The sequence below is a fragment of the Ricinus communis genome, chromosome 7, assembly GCF_019578655.1.
Source record: "Ricinus communis isolate WT05 ecotype wild-type chromosome 7, ASM1957865v1, whole genome shotgun sequence".
Lineage (NCBI taxonomy): Eukaryota > Viridiplantae > Streptophyta > Magnoliopsida > Malpighiales > Euphorbiaceae > Ricinus > Ricinus communis.
In genome coordinates, this window is record NC_063262.1 from 6,337,955 (window position 1) to 6,352,490 (window position 14,536).

Consider the following 14,536-nt stretch of genomic DNA (forward strand, 5'->3'; position numbering starts at 1 on the left):
GTAGATAATAATTTTAATTTTAAAATATAAATACTTTATATTATTTCGATACTAGTTGTACAACTTTAAAATGTTAATCAATTTATAAAAATATTTTAAATTATTATTGTTTTAGGAACCTATTTAAAAAAAATAAAATTATCTAGCATGTAATTTTGTGTTTTAAAGACGTTCAACAATTTACGATTTTGTTATTTAAAACTCAATAAATAATCATAAGATATTAAATATATTATCAGGTTACAAATTTTATTTTTCTAAAATAATAATAATAATAATATCACACTTGTTAGTTTTTAATATATATGTGAAAGTTTATTATTAATTTATCATGATGAGAATTCTACTAAGAAAAGTCTATTATTTTGCTATTTAGTCCATATTAAAAATCTTTGAAAAAATGGCAAAAGGAATTCCTGGTAAAGGACTGACTTGAAAATAGTAGAAAAATAGAGAATGAATTCTTTCTTTAATTTCCATGCCCTCAAACAAGAAAAAGAAAAGTAAATAAAAGTTATTTTTATTTTCCTTTTCTTTTCCTTTCCATTCTATGGAAATTTCCAAACAGAAGATAAGAGTAGTAAATGTAAATGGGCTGTGTCACCGGCGTGTGACGGTAGCTAACTAAGCTATCGATTCTATTGCCTCACGTTTTATTGATTCTAGATTGACCAATCTTAACCCAAACCCACCTTCTCCGAAACACGTATATGTCCCCATATAAATATATACTCTCTCCTATCTTTTCTTTTATACAGACATCAAAGAGAATATCATTGGAAGAAAAAAGGATTGTCAAGATCTGGGATTTCTTTGATCCATCTTTAGCAAATTTTAAAGAATAGAAAATGGAGAAAGCATGCATGGATCACCCATACCATAATCAAAAGCAAGGTGTTTGTCCTTGTTGTTTAAGAGAGAGATTATCAAAGTTATATGCTGTTGCAGCAACAGCTCCTATGGCTGCTGCTGCTGAACTTTCTTATTCTTCTTCTGTCATGTCTTGTTCCTCTGTTTCTTCTTTTAATCATATCTCCCCACTTCGTCATCGTCATCAAAGGACAGCCTCTGATATTATGGGTTCCATGTCTTTTAAGGTAAGTAGCGCTCTGGGTAGTAATTATGGATTAAAGAAGAGTAGATCGATTGCTTTTGTTACGAGAAGTCTTGTTGGAGATGTGACGCATGGCAAGAACAAGAAGAAAGGGTTTTGGTCAAAGTTGCTTCATTTGAAGGGTAAAAAAGAGGTTAATTTGGATGGGAAGATTGCATTAAAAGGGTTTTCTTGAAGGAGATTAACAAAGGGTTATTGTTAGGAATTTTAAAGTTGTGTATAGATTTTATTTACATGCTGATAATTGACACTTGAACAGTGAATTTTCCTCTACCTTATTTTTGTGTTATGATGAACATGTTGTATTTCTTTTTTTTTTTTCTTTTTTTTTTTAAGTGGAGTTTTGTGGGTAATGGGAATTATGTCTTCCTTTCTCCTCCACTTTTCTTTCTTTTTTTTTTTTTGTTTTTCCCTTGGTCAGGAAGTTAAATGAGCAAGAAAAATAGGTGATTTTTTTTATAAGAGGAAAAGTAAAAAAAAAAAAATTCCTTATTTGAAACAGATAAAATTGCATTTAGTAATATTTCACATATTTAATATTTTGGTTTTTTATTTAATAAAATAAATACTATTAGAGAAGAAAAAAAGAAGAGAAAGTTGTAGTAATTTTCTTTTCTTTCTTAACTTTTCTTTCATGTTTAAGGAAATGTATTATTTTGAGGAGACTATCATTTCCTATTTTTCTTCATTTCAAAAACATAAGAGTAGAAATATATAATTTAGGGAAAAAAATACTTTTTCAATAAAAGGTATCTTTTCCTTTTTCAATTGATTGGCAATCATGTCATTCTTTACAGGGTGCCTTTATAATAATTAAAGTTCTTTTTTCTTTTCCTTGATTAAGACATCAATAGTCTCTTTATGTGCAAGAAAGCTCTTTAATAAGAGTTTAGAGGAATGGCTCCCTCTTTTCCCACTTCATTTTCACATGTTGGCTAATATTTCTTTCTTCTTACCCACCTAACAACATCCTTAATTTTGACCTGAAGAGCCGTGTTCCTTCGCCTAAATAATATTTATATGGTCATAAAAGATAGATTTGTCTTTTATATTAAAAGAATAAATAAAATGAAAATCCTTTCCGAGTTTTTCTCGAATTAGAATTGCTGAAGCCTGATTATTTTGCGTTACAGCCGCAGCCATGTTTTCACTGTTATAAGTTATCAGAATTTCTTCTTCATCCATGGTGCCTGCAAAGTCACTAGCAACATTTAGTGTAATCCAACTTGAGGATTTCACAATTACATAACATGATAGTACCGATATAAAAGTAATAAAAGTGATACACGGAGAAGACCTAGAGAAGGACAAGAATAAGACTTCCTGTAAAAGGTAATCAATGAAGTAGAAACCAGTATTGAATTAAGACTTTAGGTGAGTCAATTTGGACAATGTTTTATGTTGCTATTAAAAGGTTGCAAAACAAACAACTCATACTTCTAAGAGGTGTTCCTGAAAGAAACCAGAGTTAGCAATCATTTGGCAAAAAAGTGACACTGGAAAAAACCTGACATTTTCTAGTGTCGCTATAAACCGCCCCTACATTAATCCACACAGCCTCCTGAAATCCAGAGACGCAGATCACCAGCTTTTATGAACTGTAAAAGAGCATTAAGATCATCATTTTTCCAATGTTACTAGCATATTATATGCCACCAATAAGGATAAAAGCGTATGCCAAAATGTTTCTTTTAATGGTATAATTCAAATGGCAAAATTTCTCCTACATACATTCAACTCTCATGTTGTAACACTTTTTTTTTCTGCTCTTACACTCCTATCGTACTATCTGAGTATCTCATTTCTGATGTATGTGTAAAGTTGCCTCCATCTGACAGATCAGCCACTTAAACTTCTGTGAAAGAATATTTAGTATGCACTGGGTATTGCCCCTTATCTATACATCTTGTATCCATTTCTACAACATCCATCAGTTCCTACTCCATTGGCAAATCTAAAAATTATCTGCCAGGGCCTGATGCCATCCCATTTGCATCTTCATCATCATCACTGTTGCTTCTGTGCTCGTTAGATGGCCGTTTCAATCTCTGAAATATTTCATCAAGAGATTCGGATGATGAATTGCGAGAGACAAGTTTACTTTCCTGCATTTGGCGTAAAGGAAGAAATCTTTTGGCCCCTATATTTGCCTTAAAACTTTGAAAACCATTCTTCATTGATTCCCATTTGGTTGCCAATCCAGAAGATGGCCCTACTGTTGTGTTATTGGATTCAGAGTTGCCTGCATCAAGCAATGACACCTTAGCAGAGGCAATGCTCTTCTCCACAGGCCTAGTGTTCGTGTGTCTACTCTGCTCTCTCATGGCAGCATATTTGTTGCTGATGGCATCTCTGCTGGAGCTATATCTACGACCCTCTTCTTTCAAAGGCGTTGATGAACTCCCTTTTGCTGCATCCGTGACTGAACTAGTCGTCGATTTCATTTCTACCGCAGTCCTTTCCTGGAAAGTTTCCTTGAGAGTTAGAAAGCAACATACAATCTCAGCTACTGTCTCAAAGATGTAAGAGAAAAGAAGAATGATAATTGTTAAATGATAGGACCAAATTAAATAAACCTCACTATTTGTCACAAAACTACCATCAAGTATATTTAGTCAAGTAAACTTTGTGTGCAATTACTACATATGAAAATAGAATAGCATTTAAAAAAGTCTGAGAAAATAACAATCATAGACTGAAACAGCGTTAAAAATGTGAATACATACTGCGTTATTGCTGCCAGATTCAATATCCACACTATTGAAGTTTCTTGCCAGTGGTATAACATGCTCACCAACTTTTTGTCCTTGTTCCAACCAAGATCGTTCTGGAAAAATAATATAAAAAGAGAAAAAGAGCAAGACTTTATTAATATTTGCTGATAAATGTGGACAACTTAAAAGCACACACATTTTGACTGCACCACACTGCACGCTGCATTTATACCATAGTAAAATGAAAGATAAAGCAGTAACCTTTTTGTAGGATGATTACTCCTGATGGATCAAATCCGTCAGTATCATCTGCTTCAGTTTGAAATCTAAATCTCTTCCAGCTTACAAAGAAACCGATTACACGATCAAAGAAATTGCTTGCAACCAACAGAGTGTATATAACCATTATGAGAGGATAGATTCTGTTAAACCCATCTCCAAAGAAAGGTACTGCTTTATCAATTTTTCCCATTCGCTGCAATCAGAGTATAATAATACACCGCATTGAACCAGTCAATCGACAAGTAGGAGAATATGAGAAAGAATGAGAATCGCTCATTAGAACACTTATTGAAATAAAAGATTGCTAGGAAAGTGCACCCTAAGAGAAAAAAACATAAGGAATTGACCAGCACAAGTTCAACATTGGGAAATAAATGCCAATACATGACTTAAGAATTAAAAGAGAAACTATATAACATTATGCAGGAAATCTTGTAAGCATATAAGAGGTGTATAGGAGAGAAAGCATTAATTTTGAAAATAATCGGAAGGAACCCATCCTGAAAGATATTGTTCTCTCTTTACCGTAATCTTACGTAAAAGTTATTGACAGGCAATCTTAGACAAGAGAAGTTCTACAGACTCACAAAATTGATCTCATTTCTAAAATATCCATGATACCTTGATCCCAATATAGATTGAACAATGATTGCTTTTGAATGTGAAAAAGCAAGAGAAGAAGATTAATGTTTTCACTAGAAATGTCAACTACAAGAAGGCAAGATTTCCCTAAAGCAAAAGAGGCTATACACAAAAACAATGGAGTCAAAGAGATAACTCAATAAGCTAGACTAAAATTGCATTATTCCTAAAACATTATGGATAGCAAAATGCATGCTCCAGAGCAATTGTATAAGATGTCACAGCAAAAAACAAACTTTTACTTCTTTTCAGGGACCAATGAGAATAACCAGAACTTGGTAATGCCTAATTTTGTTTCAGCATCAGCAGATATAAGATAAGAGTAGAATTGCAATACTCCTAAAACAATATGGACAGCAAAATACACATTCCAAGGGCTCTTATAAATTGTTCTCACATTATCAGTACCAGATGATGTAGTAAAAAAACATAATCTTTAACTTCTTTGCACTGACCAGAGAGATTACACAGAACCAGGTAATACCAAATTTTATTTTAGTTTTTGCTGGGATAAGATACGCTTGTATATGAGAACTGTCAGGAGAGTTACCTTTTCAAATATGGTTTCAGCTTTAAGATTGATAAGGTTGAGAAAGTTGTATGAAATTGGAGGAGCATATCGAGCAACCATCCTAAGAGACATGTCAAATACATCGTATTAAATATCTCTATGCTTCTACTTCACTACAGAGAGATGGAAGAAGGGAAAGACTTGACAACAATATCCTTTTTAGGAAAACTTACGAGCAAATCATAAGCAAACTGACTGAGCTCGTCTGTCTAGGTGTAAATGAGTAAAACATTAACATCCCAATTTTGAACAAAGAATAGTATGTGCAGATGCACATATACATCAAAGGTATAAAAGCCAACACCTGAGAAACAAAACAATAAGTAGTAAATGAATTCAGTAGAAGAACCAATAATTACATATATGCAGAACAGAATATCTAAGAAACCAAGACTAGAATTATTAAACAAAAGATGAGAATTTGCCTGCATTAAAAGCTCTTGCTTTCCTACAGAGTTTATAAAGAGGGAAAAAAGCGAGAGATTAACTCCAGTTGGTAGCAGAGTAGCCTCCGCTAAAAGAATTGCACCAGACATAGTACCAAGTATGATAGCCAAGAGCTTCTTAAATTGCTTATTTAGGATGCATCGCCAAAAAAATTCTGCATGACAACACCAGTTTTTAAGAGTTTCAGCTTCAAGTCAATGGCCAATAATTTGTTAATACAATAGAACTTGCTACAAAATACAAAAAACAAGAAAAAAAGATATAACACCAAGGTATTGCTTAGGTTGAGGGATTCTAGAATCCATGGATTTAAAATTAATGGATTTTAAAAATTCCATTGTTTGGATTAAACATAAAAAAAAATGGATTGATAGTTCAATTTTTTTTTTTTTGTTTAAAATCAAGGACAATTTTTGGATAATATAAATCTATTAGGGATAATATTGAAATAAAAAAGTATTATAACAATTCATCATGCTTTTAAATGGCGAGGTGGGATATTAAAATCCTTAAGAAATGAGAGATACCGGAGGGTGAAGGATTTATTAAAATCCATGAATTTAGACCGTCTTTTTGCTTGCCAAACAATGAACATAAGTTGAAAACCATGAATTTTATAAGTTCCCTCATTTAGAATCCCTCAATCCAAACGACCCCCAAATGAAAATGGTTAAAGTATTGCATAAATAAACAAGTGCAACTCTGGTTCTGCTGGTTTGCTTGTCAATTTATCCTCGCTACGCAAAATTATTTCTCAATCATAAGACAAACACAGCACATCAATCAGAACTACCAAGCCCATCCTGCATTGACACCATTGCTTATGAACCAACAATCCAACCAACTAAAAAGTGCATCACTTTTCAATTCTCTTAAGATCTTACCAATAAGTTGAGACAACGAGATCTTCCATCAAATAAATAAAATACTTAGAGCTCTCTGAAAACAAAAGTAAAAATAGTGATTACCCATTGTCTCAAAGAGGGCCCCCAATTTACCAGTTCGAACAGGTCTGAAGCTGGAAATATATTTCCTGACATGATATTATGTAAAGGTATAAGGATCACACAGATAACTCAGAAAAATACATAGAAAGAAACCAAATAAAAATAGGAAGCACAGCTTGGGCAAACCATCCAGTTGAGCTGCCACGTTCATAATTTTTAATCGTATCTTCCAGTTCAAGGGCTTCTGAGACATAAGTCATATACTCACTGCAAAACAGTAAATTAGATGAATGCAACAAAAAATAAATACACTCGAGACAAGTTTTGTTTGTGTACCATCAAAAAGTAAAATCCCAAAATCAATAAGTATCATTTGACGAGAAATGTGTTGAGAGCATTAACTAACATGCTTCAGATTAACAGCATGAGATTTTGAAGTGACAGAAAGCACAAACTTGGAATATTCCAATGAATACTAGCACCAATGACACGTGTTATCCAAAATGAAGGGTACTTGTATTTCAGGAATGAAAATAGATAAAATGATATTTTCCGGGGGAGGCAATCAATTTTATTAGATTGTTACCTGTCAAGCTGAATAAAGATTAATTCTTGAACTGATAATGAGAAGCGAACAACCCATAAACAAGGCAATGAAAACTCCTTTCTTGTAATTAATGTACTTTTTCTCAGCAATTAAAAGTATACAGTACAAGAAAAGAATTTTTTTATTAGCAAACATATGCATATAAGCACTTGCAAGGGTGAAGGTTACAAACATTGATGTATTATTTATGACCTAGGAGACCAAAGGAACACGCGTGCTTATGCTATCCGTATCCTAGGCCTCTTCATCTACCTTACCACCTGTTACCTATTAATCATCTAAAGGCCCTCATCAACTGGAAAAAATGGAAAGGAAGATTTACAACAAAATAACTGGTTCCTGGATTTGAAGATATTAATCACTATATTGCCCAACAAATTGAAAATGATGTTCTGAATTCATGATCTGATACTTTCCACCAAAAAATCGAGGGGACCAAAAGCACATCCACTAAAAGAAGGGATAGATAATGTTTTGCGAATGAAATGAGCAACTTAGAGACACTAACATTATAGATGCAAAAAAGCCATTACGGGTAATATACAGAATTAAGAAGAAATCGAGGTAAGCGAAAGAACAAGTCCTGATTGAGTCCTTCATCTGATGAAAACGCATTAAGTACAAAAGTAGAGCATTCAGTTTACCTTTTATAACGATAATATCCCTCACGAGCTCCTCTAAGATTGCGTCGAAGTGTTGCCATTGATTTTTCATCTGTATCATAGTCCATATCATTTTCCCCCAATCGACCACCTTGCGGTTTAAAAGATGGGTCTTCCCTAAACTGCAAAATCAGAATAGAATTTTCAAGATGTTTGAAAAAGAGCATCAAGCAAAGCGATTGAGAGAGAGAGAGAGAACAACAAAATACCATTTGAGCTAGCATGTTATCTATAACATCCATGTAAGGTCTCAAAGGGTCACGTTTTGACATCTGATTGGATGTTGCTTGAGCAACCTATTGAAGCAAAGCACAATCAATAAACTGGGAAAGTAAGCAATAAAAGACGATAAGTTGCTGAATTGAACCCACCACCTTGGTGCACAAGTTTTATGCATATGGAACAATTAATTCAAAAACTCCCATTTCTTCTAGAACAAAAAAACTAATCCATTGCTCACCGAACCAAAATACAATGATTTATCCACTGGAAAGTTAGATGTTAAAACTGCGAGATATTTCCTATGACACGTACAGCAGCAGATACATTTTATTAGAGACAGTGTTTTGGTTTTGGGGACACCATGTAATCAGGTTGCTAGGATTTCCTTGGCTAAAAATACATTGTCAATTAAATACATAAACAACTAATGACCAATTTTAAGTTAAGCCCACAAACCATATAAACAAACTTAACTACTGACCTATCATAAATTAAATGAATAAGGACCCAACATATCCTCTACAACAATTTTGAAGTTAATCAAAATCCACTGAAGCCCACTTAAAAAAACAAACTATAGAACATACTCGGCTGTTGCCCCATCTCACTGTATCTCTATCACTGTCAGAGCTGTCATTTCCCTCTCTTCTTCTCTCAAAATCAAGAAACATAGCATGAAGTTTGATTTTCATAATTCATCCACAAATTCGAGCTTTTTTTCCAGGAAGTCCCCCACTCGAAACACAAGATTTCCTGATCTACCAAAATCTAGTGTTAACAAGCAGGATCATCACTATAGCAGTATCATCCTCAATAAGAACATGTCAAACTTCTACTAAATTACCCCAACTCTCATGTTTCCAACAATCATTCTTCCAAAATCTCAACAGAGATGGATGCCCAAATTTCTGAGATCTGGATCATGTGCTACAACTATTGAGATCACAAATTACTGCGATTTAGGACTTGCACTTTCTGAATCATGGTACTTTGGATCCCTAGTAAATAAGATACCTAAGGAACAATTTAGTTTTAAATACTTTCCAACACGACTTAGCACAAATAAATACATTGCTTATTCTACAAAATATATGACAGGATAAAATCTCACTGAAAGACAGAGACATACTAACACATCTAATCGAGAGAATTCATTTAATCAAACAAGAAAAGAAAACATAAACTAATCCTGTAATATTGATCTGGAACGTGTGGTACAACCAATAATTGCTTTCTGATATTGAAACATGCCCTTTTAATGCCCAAGAAGAACATATACACCATGGCGCAAACATATAGGATAATTATGATATTACCATGACTACTGAACTAAATTCAATGCAATAGAAAATCAAAGTTCGTCAAACTTGCAATTTTAATAAATCACATATTATAACGGGAGAGAAGAAGAAAAGCCCCAATCTAAAACACCCAAGAGAAATCATAAATTTCTAGATTATGATTAAAATTATAAGCACAGACATTAGAAAGGATTTTTAAAATTTAAATATCAAAGTCTGGTTTTGTCATATGCCTTTAAAAATATTTCATAGAATGTGGAGATGCAATACGACTTCATAATAAGGGAAAGGAACTAAAAAACTTACGACAATCGCATTTGAAAGTTCTTGATGAGCATCATCAAGTTTCACAGCCATTTTTGCAATTTTATGAGAAAGAACTTTTTGACGGGTTATCCAATCTGCATTTCTCCAAAGACTCTTTGGAATTTCACTCAAACCAAAACCAAGAAGGAAGGCACCTGTAACAAGACCAAAAGTATTCGAGCATGCCATGGCAAAACCAAGCACTCCACTCCTGCAAGGAAGTTAGCAAACAACATGAGATCTAACCACACTGTGATAAGGTTAAGTGCAAAATGTATAGATTGATAGCTCTATATGTATCTGTTGATATCCCTAAATTTACCCATCACTTTACCGTACCCATACAGCATCTTTGTGAATAACTAAATTAATTTAGTGTGCAAAGAAAAAGCTCAATGCAATAGATAGTAATATGTAAATGAAAGAAAAAGAATGAAGGAGCCACCAAATATAAAACAAACAATGAATCAAGAACTAAAAGACCTTTAAAAAACAAATCTAAGAATATGAAATAAGAATCATAATTCACAAAAAGGAAATTAACTTTAGGAGGGTAAGAAAGATACTTTATCTTATTCATCATGATGAGAAGAATAAGTCCAAAGAGTCCAATGGCTCCGACAATTAAATAGAAGACTAAGTTAGCATGTATACTAGTCTTTAATCTTTCTGTTACAGTGAAGTCTCCAGCATCTTCAAAACCCTGAATAAGGGGCACCACAGCCCTGCTTAGAGATAACATATTTAAAGTAATGAGGAATCGTGCATATACAAAGAAAAATTAAATAATAATAATTGTTTTGAAAAAATAAATTCTATTACAAGCATTCTTAAGAGTAATAGTATCATCAATATAACAGACTCTCTCCTTTTCTGACCTGAAAAATTTCAATCCACTTTTCTTGGAAAAAATAGGGTTTAAGTGAAAATGTGTTCATATAGGAGATAAGTTGATATTATGGCACCTTAAGAAACTAATACTCATGCATGTCTGTCATGAATGCATAAGTCCATTCAGTGAAGCTAGGTCGGTCACAACTATTTAAAGAGATTGCATTCTTTGAAACGTTTACCAACACCAGGATCATGTGTCTGTGTATCCATATGGCTACAGAATTCGGTGTGGTAAAAAATAAACAGATAGAAGAATTGAAATAAAGAATACAAATTACATGTGGCGTACCAAGTAAGTAAAAATGTACTCCAATATGACCAGCTCCAAAAGAAAGAAATCCCTCCATTGTCAAGATGAAATTTTGCCTGTACATATGATGTAAGACTCAGCTAAGTTGATAATTACTTTATTCAGTAAAAAACCTGATGTAAAAGTTAAAAGAATTTCCATTCTCTCTTTGGATGAACAAAAAATATGTCCACAACTAAAGCAAAAGCATTTGGCATTGGCTCAATGCCAAAAATATTTCCCTTTTACAGGATATTGAGTTAAGATTATGACAATAACATGAAGTAGAGTGGTTATCTGGAAATAAAAAATAAGTGCCTATACATAAAAAAAAGTATTTATAAGTAGGAGTAAAATGTTAAATATTCAAAAATAAGAACCAAGGATTATCAATTTAATCACTAAACACCAAAAAAAAATACAAAAAAAAAAAAAAACCTCCGAACGTATTCAGTTTAGCTGGTTGCAGCATCAAATTGAATTAGCCCTAGAAATTTGAAATTAAGAAATGAATGGAGTAAGATAGAAAAAAGGGAATGATAATAGTACCGTGTAAATATCGGCTGGAACAAGGATGATAATGGAGAGAGAACAGAACCAGGTGTAACCAACGGTGAATAGTACATAGCGAGGAACTTCAGGTCCTGAAAAGTACCTCAATGTCAAAAGAACCATGCCTAGGGTTAATGGCAGCGAGATCAGGTAAAACACCCACATCTCTCCCCCTCTTATCTATTCACTTTCTTTTCAATAATTTCTTTCCACAGTTAGGAATGTTGTTAGACAAGGAACCGGACCCGGTAAATCGGATCCGAGAGAAGTCCGATCGCTGCAATCTTTTGTTTTTTTCTCTTCCCTTTTGTTTCTCAGCTAACGTGCGCTTCTTTTTCTTTTTCTCTGCGTTTTGCGGTTTATTGCGCGCGTTGGCGTTGCCTATCATCAGGTTCCAGCTTTTTACTGTTAGAATTGTTTTGACTGTTAGCTTCTTTGAAGAAAGAGGGGAAAAGGGCAAAAAAAAGAATGGTCAAAATATAATGGGGATGATTTATTTTGCCCAGCTTTTCTATAAATATTATTAATGTATTAACTAATGATGCTAGACTAAAAAGAAGAATCTTAAATATTTAAAGTTCTATTATAAAAATAAATTCTAAAATATTGTATTTAATGTAGTGTTTTAAATTATAATTATTTATTAAGTTTTTATTTTATATATATATATATATAACTATTTATTATTAGTCAAATATTAAATAATTTGATTTCAATATTTAAATACAAAAGATTATCTATAACTAAAATAAGAATAATATGTATAATTTCTTTTAATTTTAATTAATATTTATTAATTAAAATAATAACAAGAGACTCGATGCAAAGCCATTACTTTGGAGTAAAGCTAGTTGGTAAAGTGATTATATTATAATACTAAGTTAGGAGCATATAATGCACTGAAACAAAAGCTTATACCTACCATTAATACAATTTACGCATTTAAACTTTTTCTATTTAAATGCAAGCAAGCTCGTTCTCCACTTCAGCCCAAACCTTAATTAATTAAATATTAAGTAGTGGGTCATGACTATTCTTACGGGCTTTCACAACACCAAGTTTACAAATACCATATCTTTGAAGACCCACCAAATTAAATTCTATTTATTCTTAAGACACTGTTATTTAAAAGAATTACTTGAAAAGTAGATGTTGTTTGGACCCAATTAAAGGAAGACTTAATTGCAAATTAATTCACCACTTTCATGGTCTTTTAATCTTGATAATAAAGTTCTAAATTTTAAATTTTTGCAATTCGAATCCCATATGTGCATTCCCTTGAATTGATTTCTCACGCCAACCCAATCTCGTGTTTATGTTGCAATACGTCCACATTAGACGCATTTATTGTCCTTTGTGTTATGTATTATAATTTTCAAATTTACTTTAAAGAACTTATAGTAATTTTTTGTAATATAAATTCAAAATCCTAATTTTTTTATTATGACAATTTCATTTTTTCACTACTTTAAAAATAGGAATAAGGCTCAATTTAGCTCTCAAACCTTATAGTTAAATTTTATTTTTTCTGATAGTCAGGTTGACTTTCACTCTTTTTTTTTTATTTTTAGAACCAATTTTGTCCAAAATTTTACTATTTTTTATTCAAATTAGTTATTAAACAAGAAAGTAAGAGTCATTTTTTATTAAAAAATTAAAAAAATTAAAGTAAAAAATTATTAATTTCTTAAAGAAACTATTTTATAATTATTAAAAAAATTGAATACATATTTTAAAAACAACTAAAATATTTTTTTTAATTTAATTTAATGGTTAAACTTATTTTGTAAATTCTTACATTTTTTATAACATTGGTTAAAGTTATTAATTTATTATCTTTTTAGTATATGACTCTCTTTTCTAGGAAGTGGTTTACACTCTTTTTTAGATGAGGTGACTTGAACTAAAAATTAACATTTTAGACTAAATTAGTTCAAAAGCATCAAAAGGGGTCAAATTTAACCTCTCTGCAAAATTCAAGGGCCAAATTGAACATTCCTTGAAAATATTTATAGATTCGAAAATCAACAAAAACATTCAACAAGGATTGTTCCATTTTCTTGCCTCCTTTCATGAATTTCCTGCAATTGCAGTAAGAAGATTAACTATATGACAGTGCAAGATCAACGACAGAATTTGACTTGGGAACAAAGGAGAAAGGCCATGCAAGCTTGACTTGAAGCAAAAATAGGACAGCAAGAACAAGAAAAGGAAGGAAAGGTAAGATGATGAAGAAAGACATTGTGATGGCTGGAAATACAAAGGAGAGACAGATGATTCCAGTGTTGGCACAAGCTAGTTTTAAAAATTTATACACTTTTAAGATCTACAAAGATTAACTTAACTTATGAAAAAATATAAAGATAATTATCATTTTTCATAATTCAACAATAAATTTTATTATAATAAAAAAAATTAATATTTTTAATAATTTATCAATTTTTCATAAATCATTAAATTTCATAAAATTTTTAATTTTTTTATAATATCAATCATTTTCGCAACTACTTTCACTTATAAAAAATTAGTGTAACTTATGAAAAGAATACGAAGATGATTGTTATTTTTATAATTTAAAAATATATTTTATAATTATAAAAATTTAATATTTTCATAAATTTATTAATTTTTCATAAATTATTGAATTTTATAAAAATAATAATTTTCTATAACATCAATCATTTTTTCACAACTAGTAACATTTACGAAAAATTAGTATAATTTGTAAGAATATAAAAGAGATTGTCACTTTCATAATTTAACAATATATTTCGCGATTACAAAAAATTTAATACTTCTTATAAATTTATTATTTTTTTGTAAATTATTATATTTTGTAAATGTAATACTTTTTTCGTCAATTATGTTTTCACAACTAGTAACATATATAAAAAAAATTAGTGTAATTTATAAAAAAAAATGAAAAAGATTGTCTTTTTTTATAATTTAACAATATATTTTGTGATTTAGAAAAATATTTAATATT

The 14,536-nt window shown here is 31.4% G+C and overlaps 2 protein-coding genes across 4 annotated transcripts; one reads left to right on the plus strand and one right to left on the minus strand.

Annotated features, from left to right (window-relative positions):
* Positions 1-704: 704 nt before the first annotated feature.
* On the plus strand, positions 705-1,576 carry LOC8280787. The gene has a single exon (XM_002534478.4). It carries the CDS (start codon positions 849-851, stop codon positions 1,287-1,289), a length of 441 nt encoding a protein of 146 aa, XP_002534524.1. The 5' UTR covers positions 705-848; the 3' UTR covers positions 1,290-1,576.
* Positions 1,577-2,725: 1,149 nt separating this feature from the next.
* LOC8280788 (LMBR1 domain-containing protein 2 homolog A) lies at positions 2,726-11,983 on the minus strand. Of its 3 annotated transcripts, none has more exons than XM_048376691.1 (14): positions 11,548-11,983; positions 10,999-11,075; positions 10,382-10,540; positions 9,816-10,026; positions 8,196-8,282; positions 7,969-8,108; positions 6,904-6,984; positions 6,739-6,803; positions 5,749-5,924; positions 5,497-5,627; positions 5,303-5,384; positions 4,090-4,303; positions 3,841-3,941; positions 2,726-3,588 (listed from the first exon to the last, which is right to left on the minus strand). In XM_048376691.1, exons 1-14 carry the CDS (start codon positions 11,713-11,715, stop codon positions 3,076-3,078), a joined length of 2,205 nt encoding a protein of 734 aa, XP_048232648.1. In that variant the 5' UTR covers positions 11,716-11,983; the 3' UTR covers positions 2,726-3,075. The 3 variants fall into 3 exon arrangements, with proteins under 3 accessions (XP_048232648.1, XP_048232650.1, XP_048232649.1); XM_048376693.1 differs by having other exon boundaries at positions 10,382-10,518; positions 11,548-11,612; XM_048376692.1 differs by having other exon boundaries at positions 2,774-3,576; positions 11,548-11,981.
* Between the last annotated feature and the right edge of the window lie 2,553 nt (positions 11,984-14,536).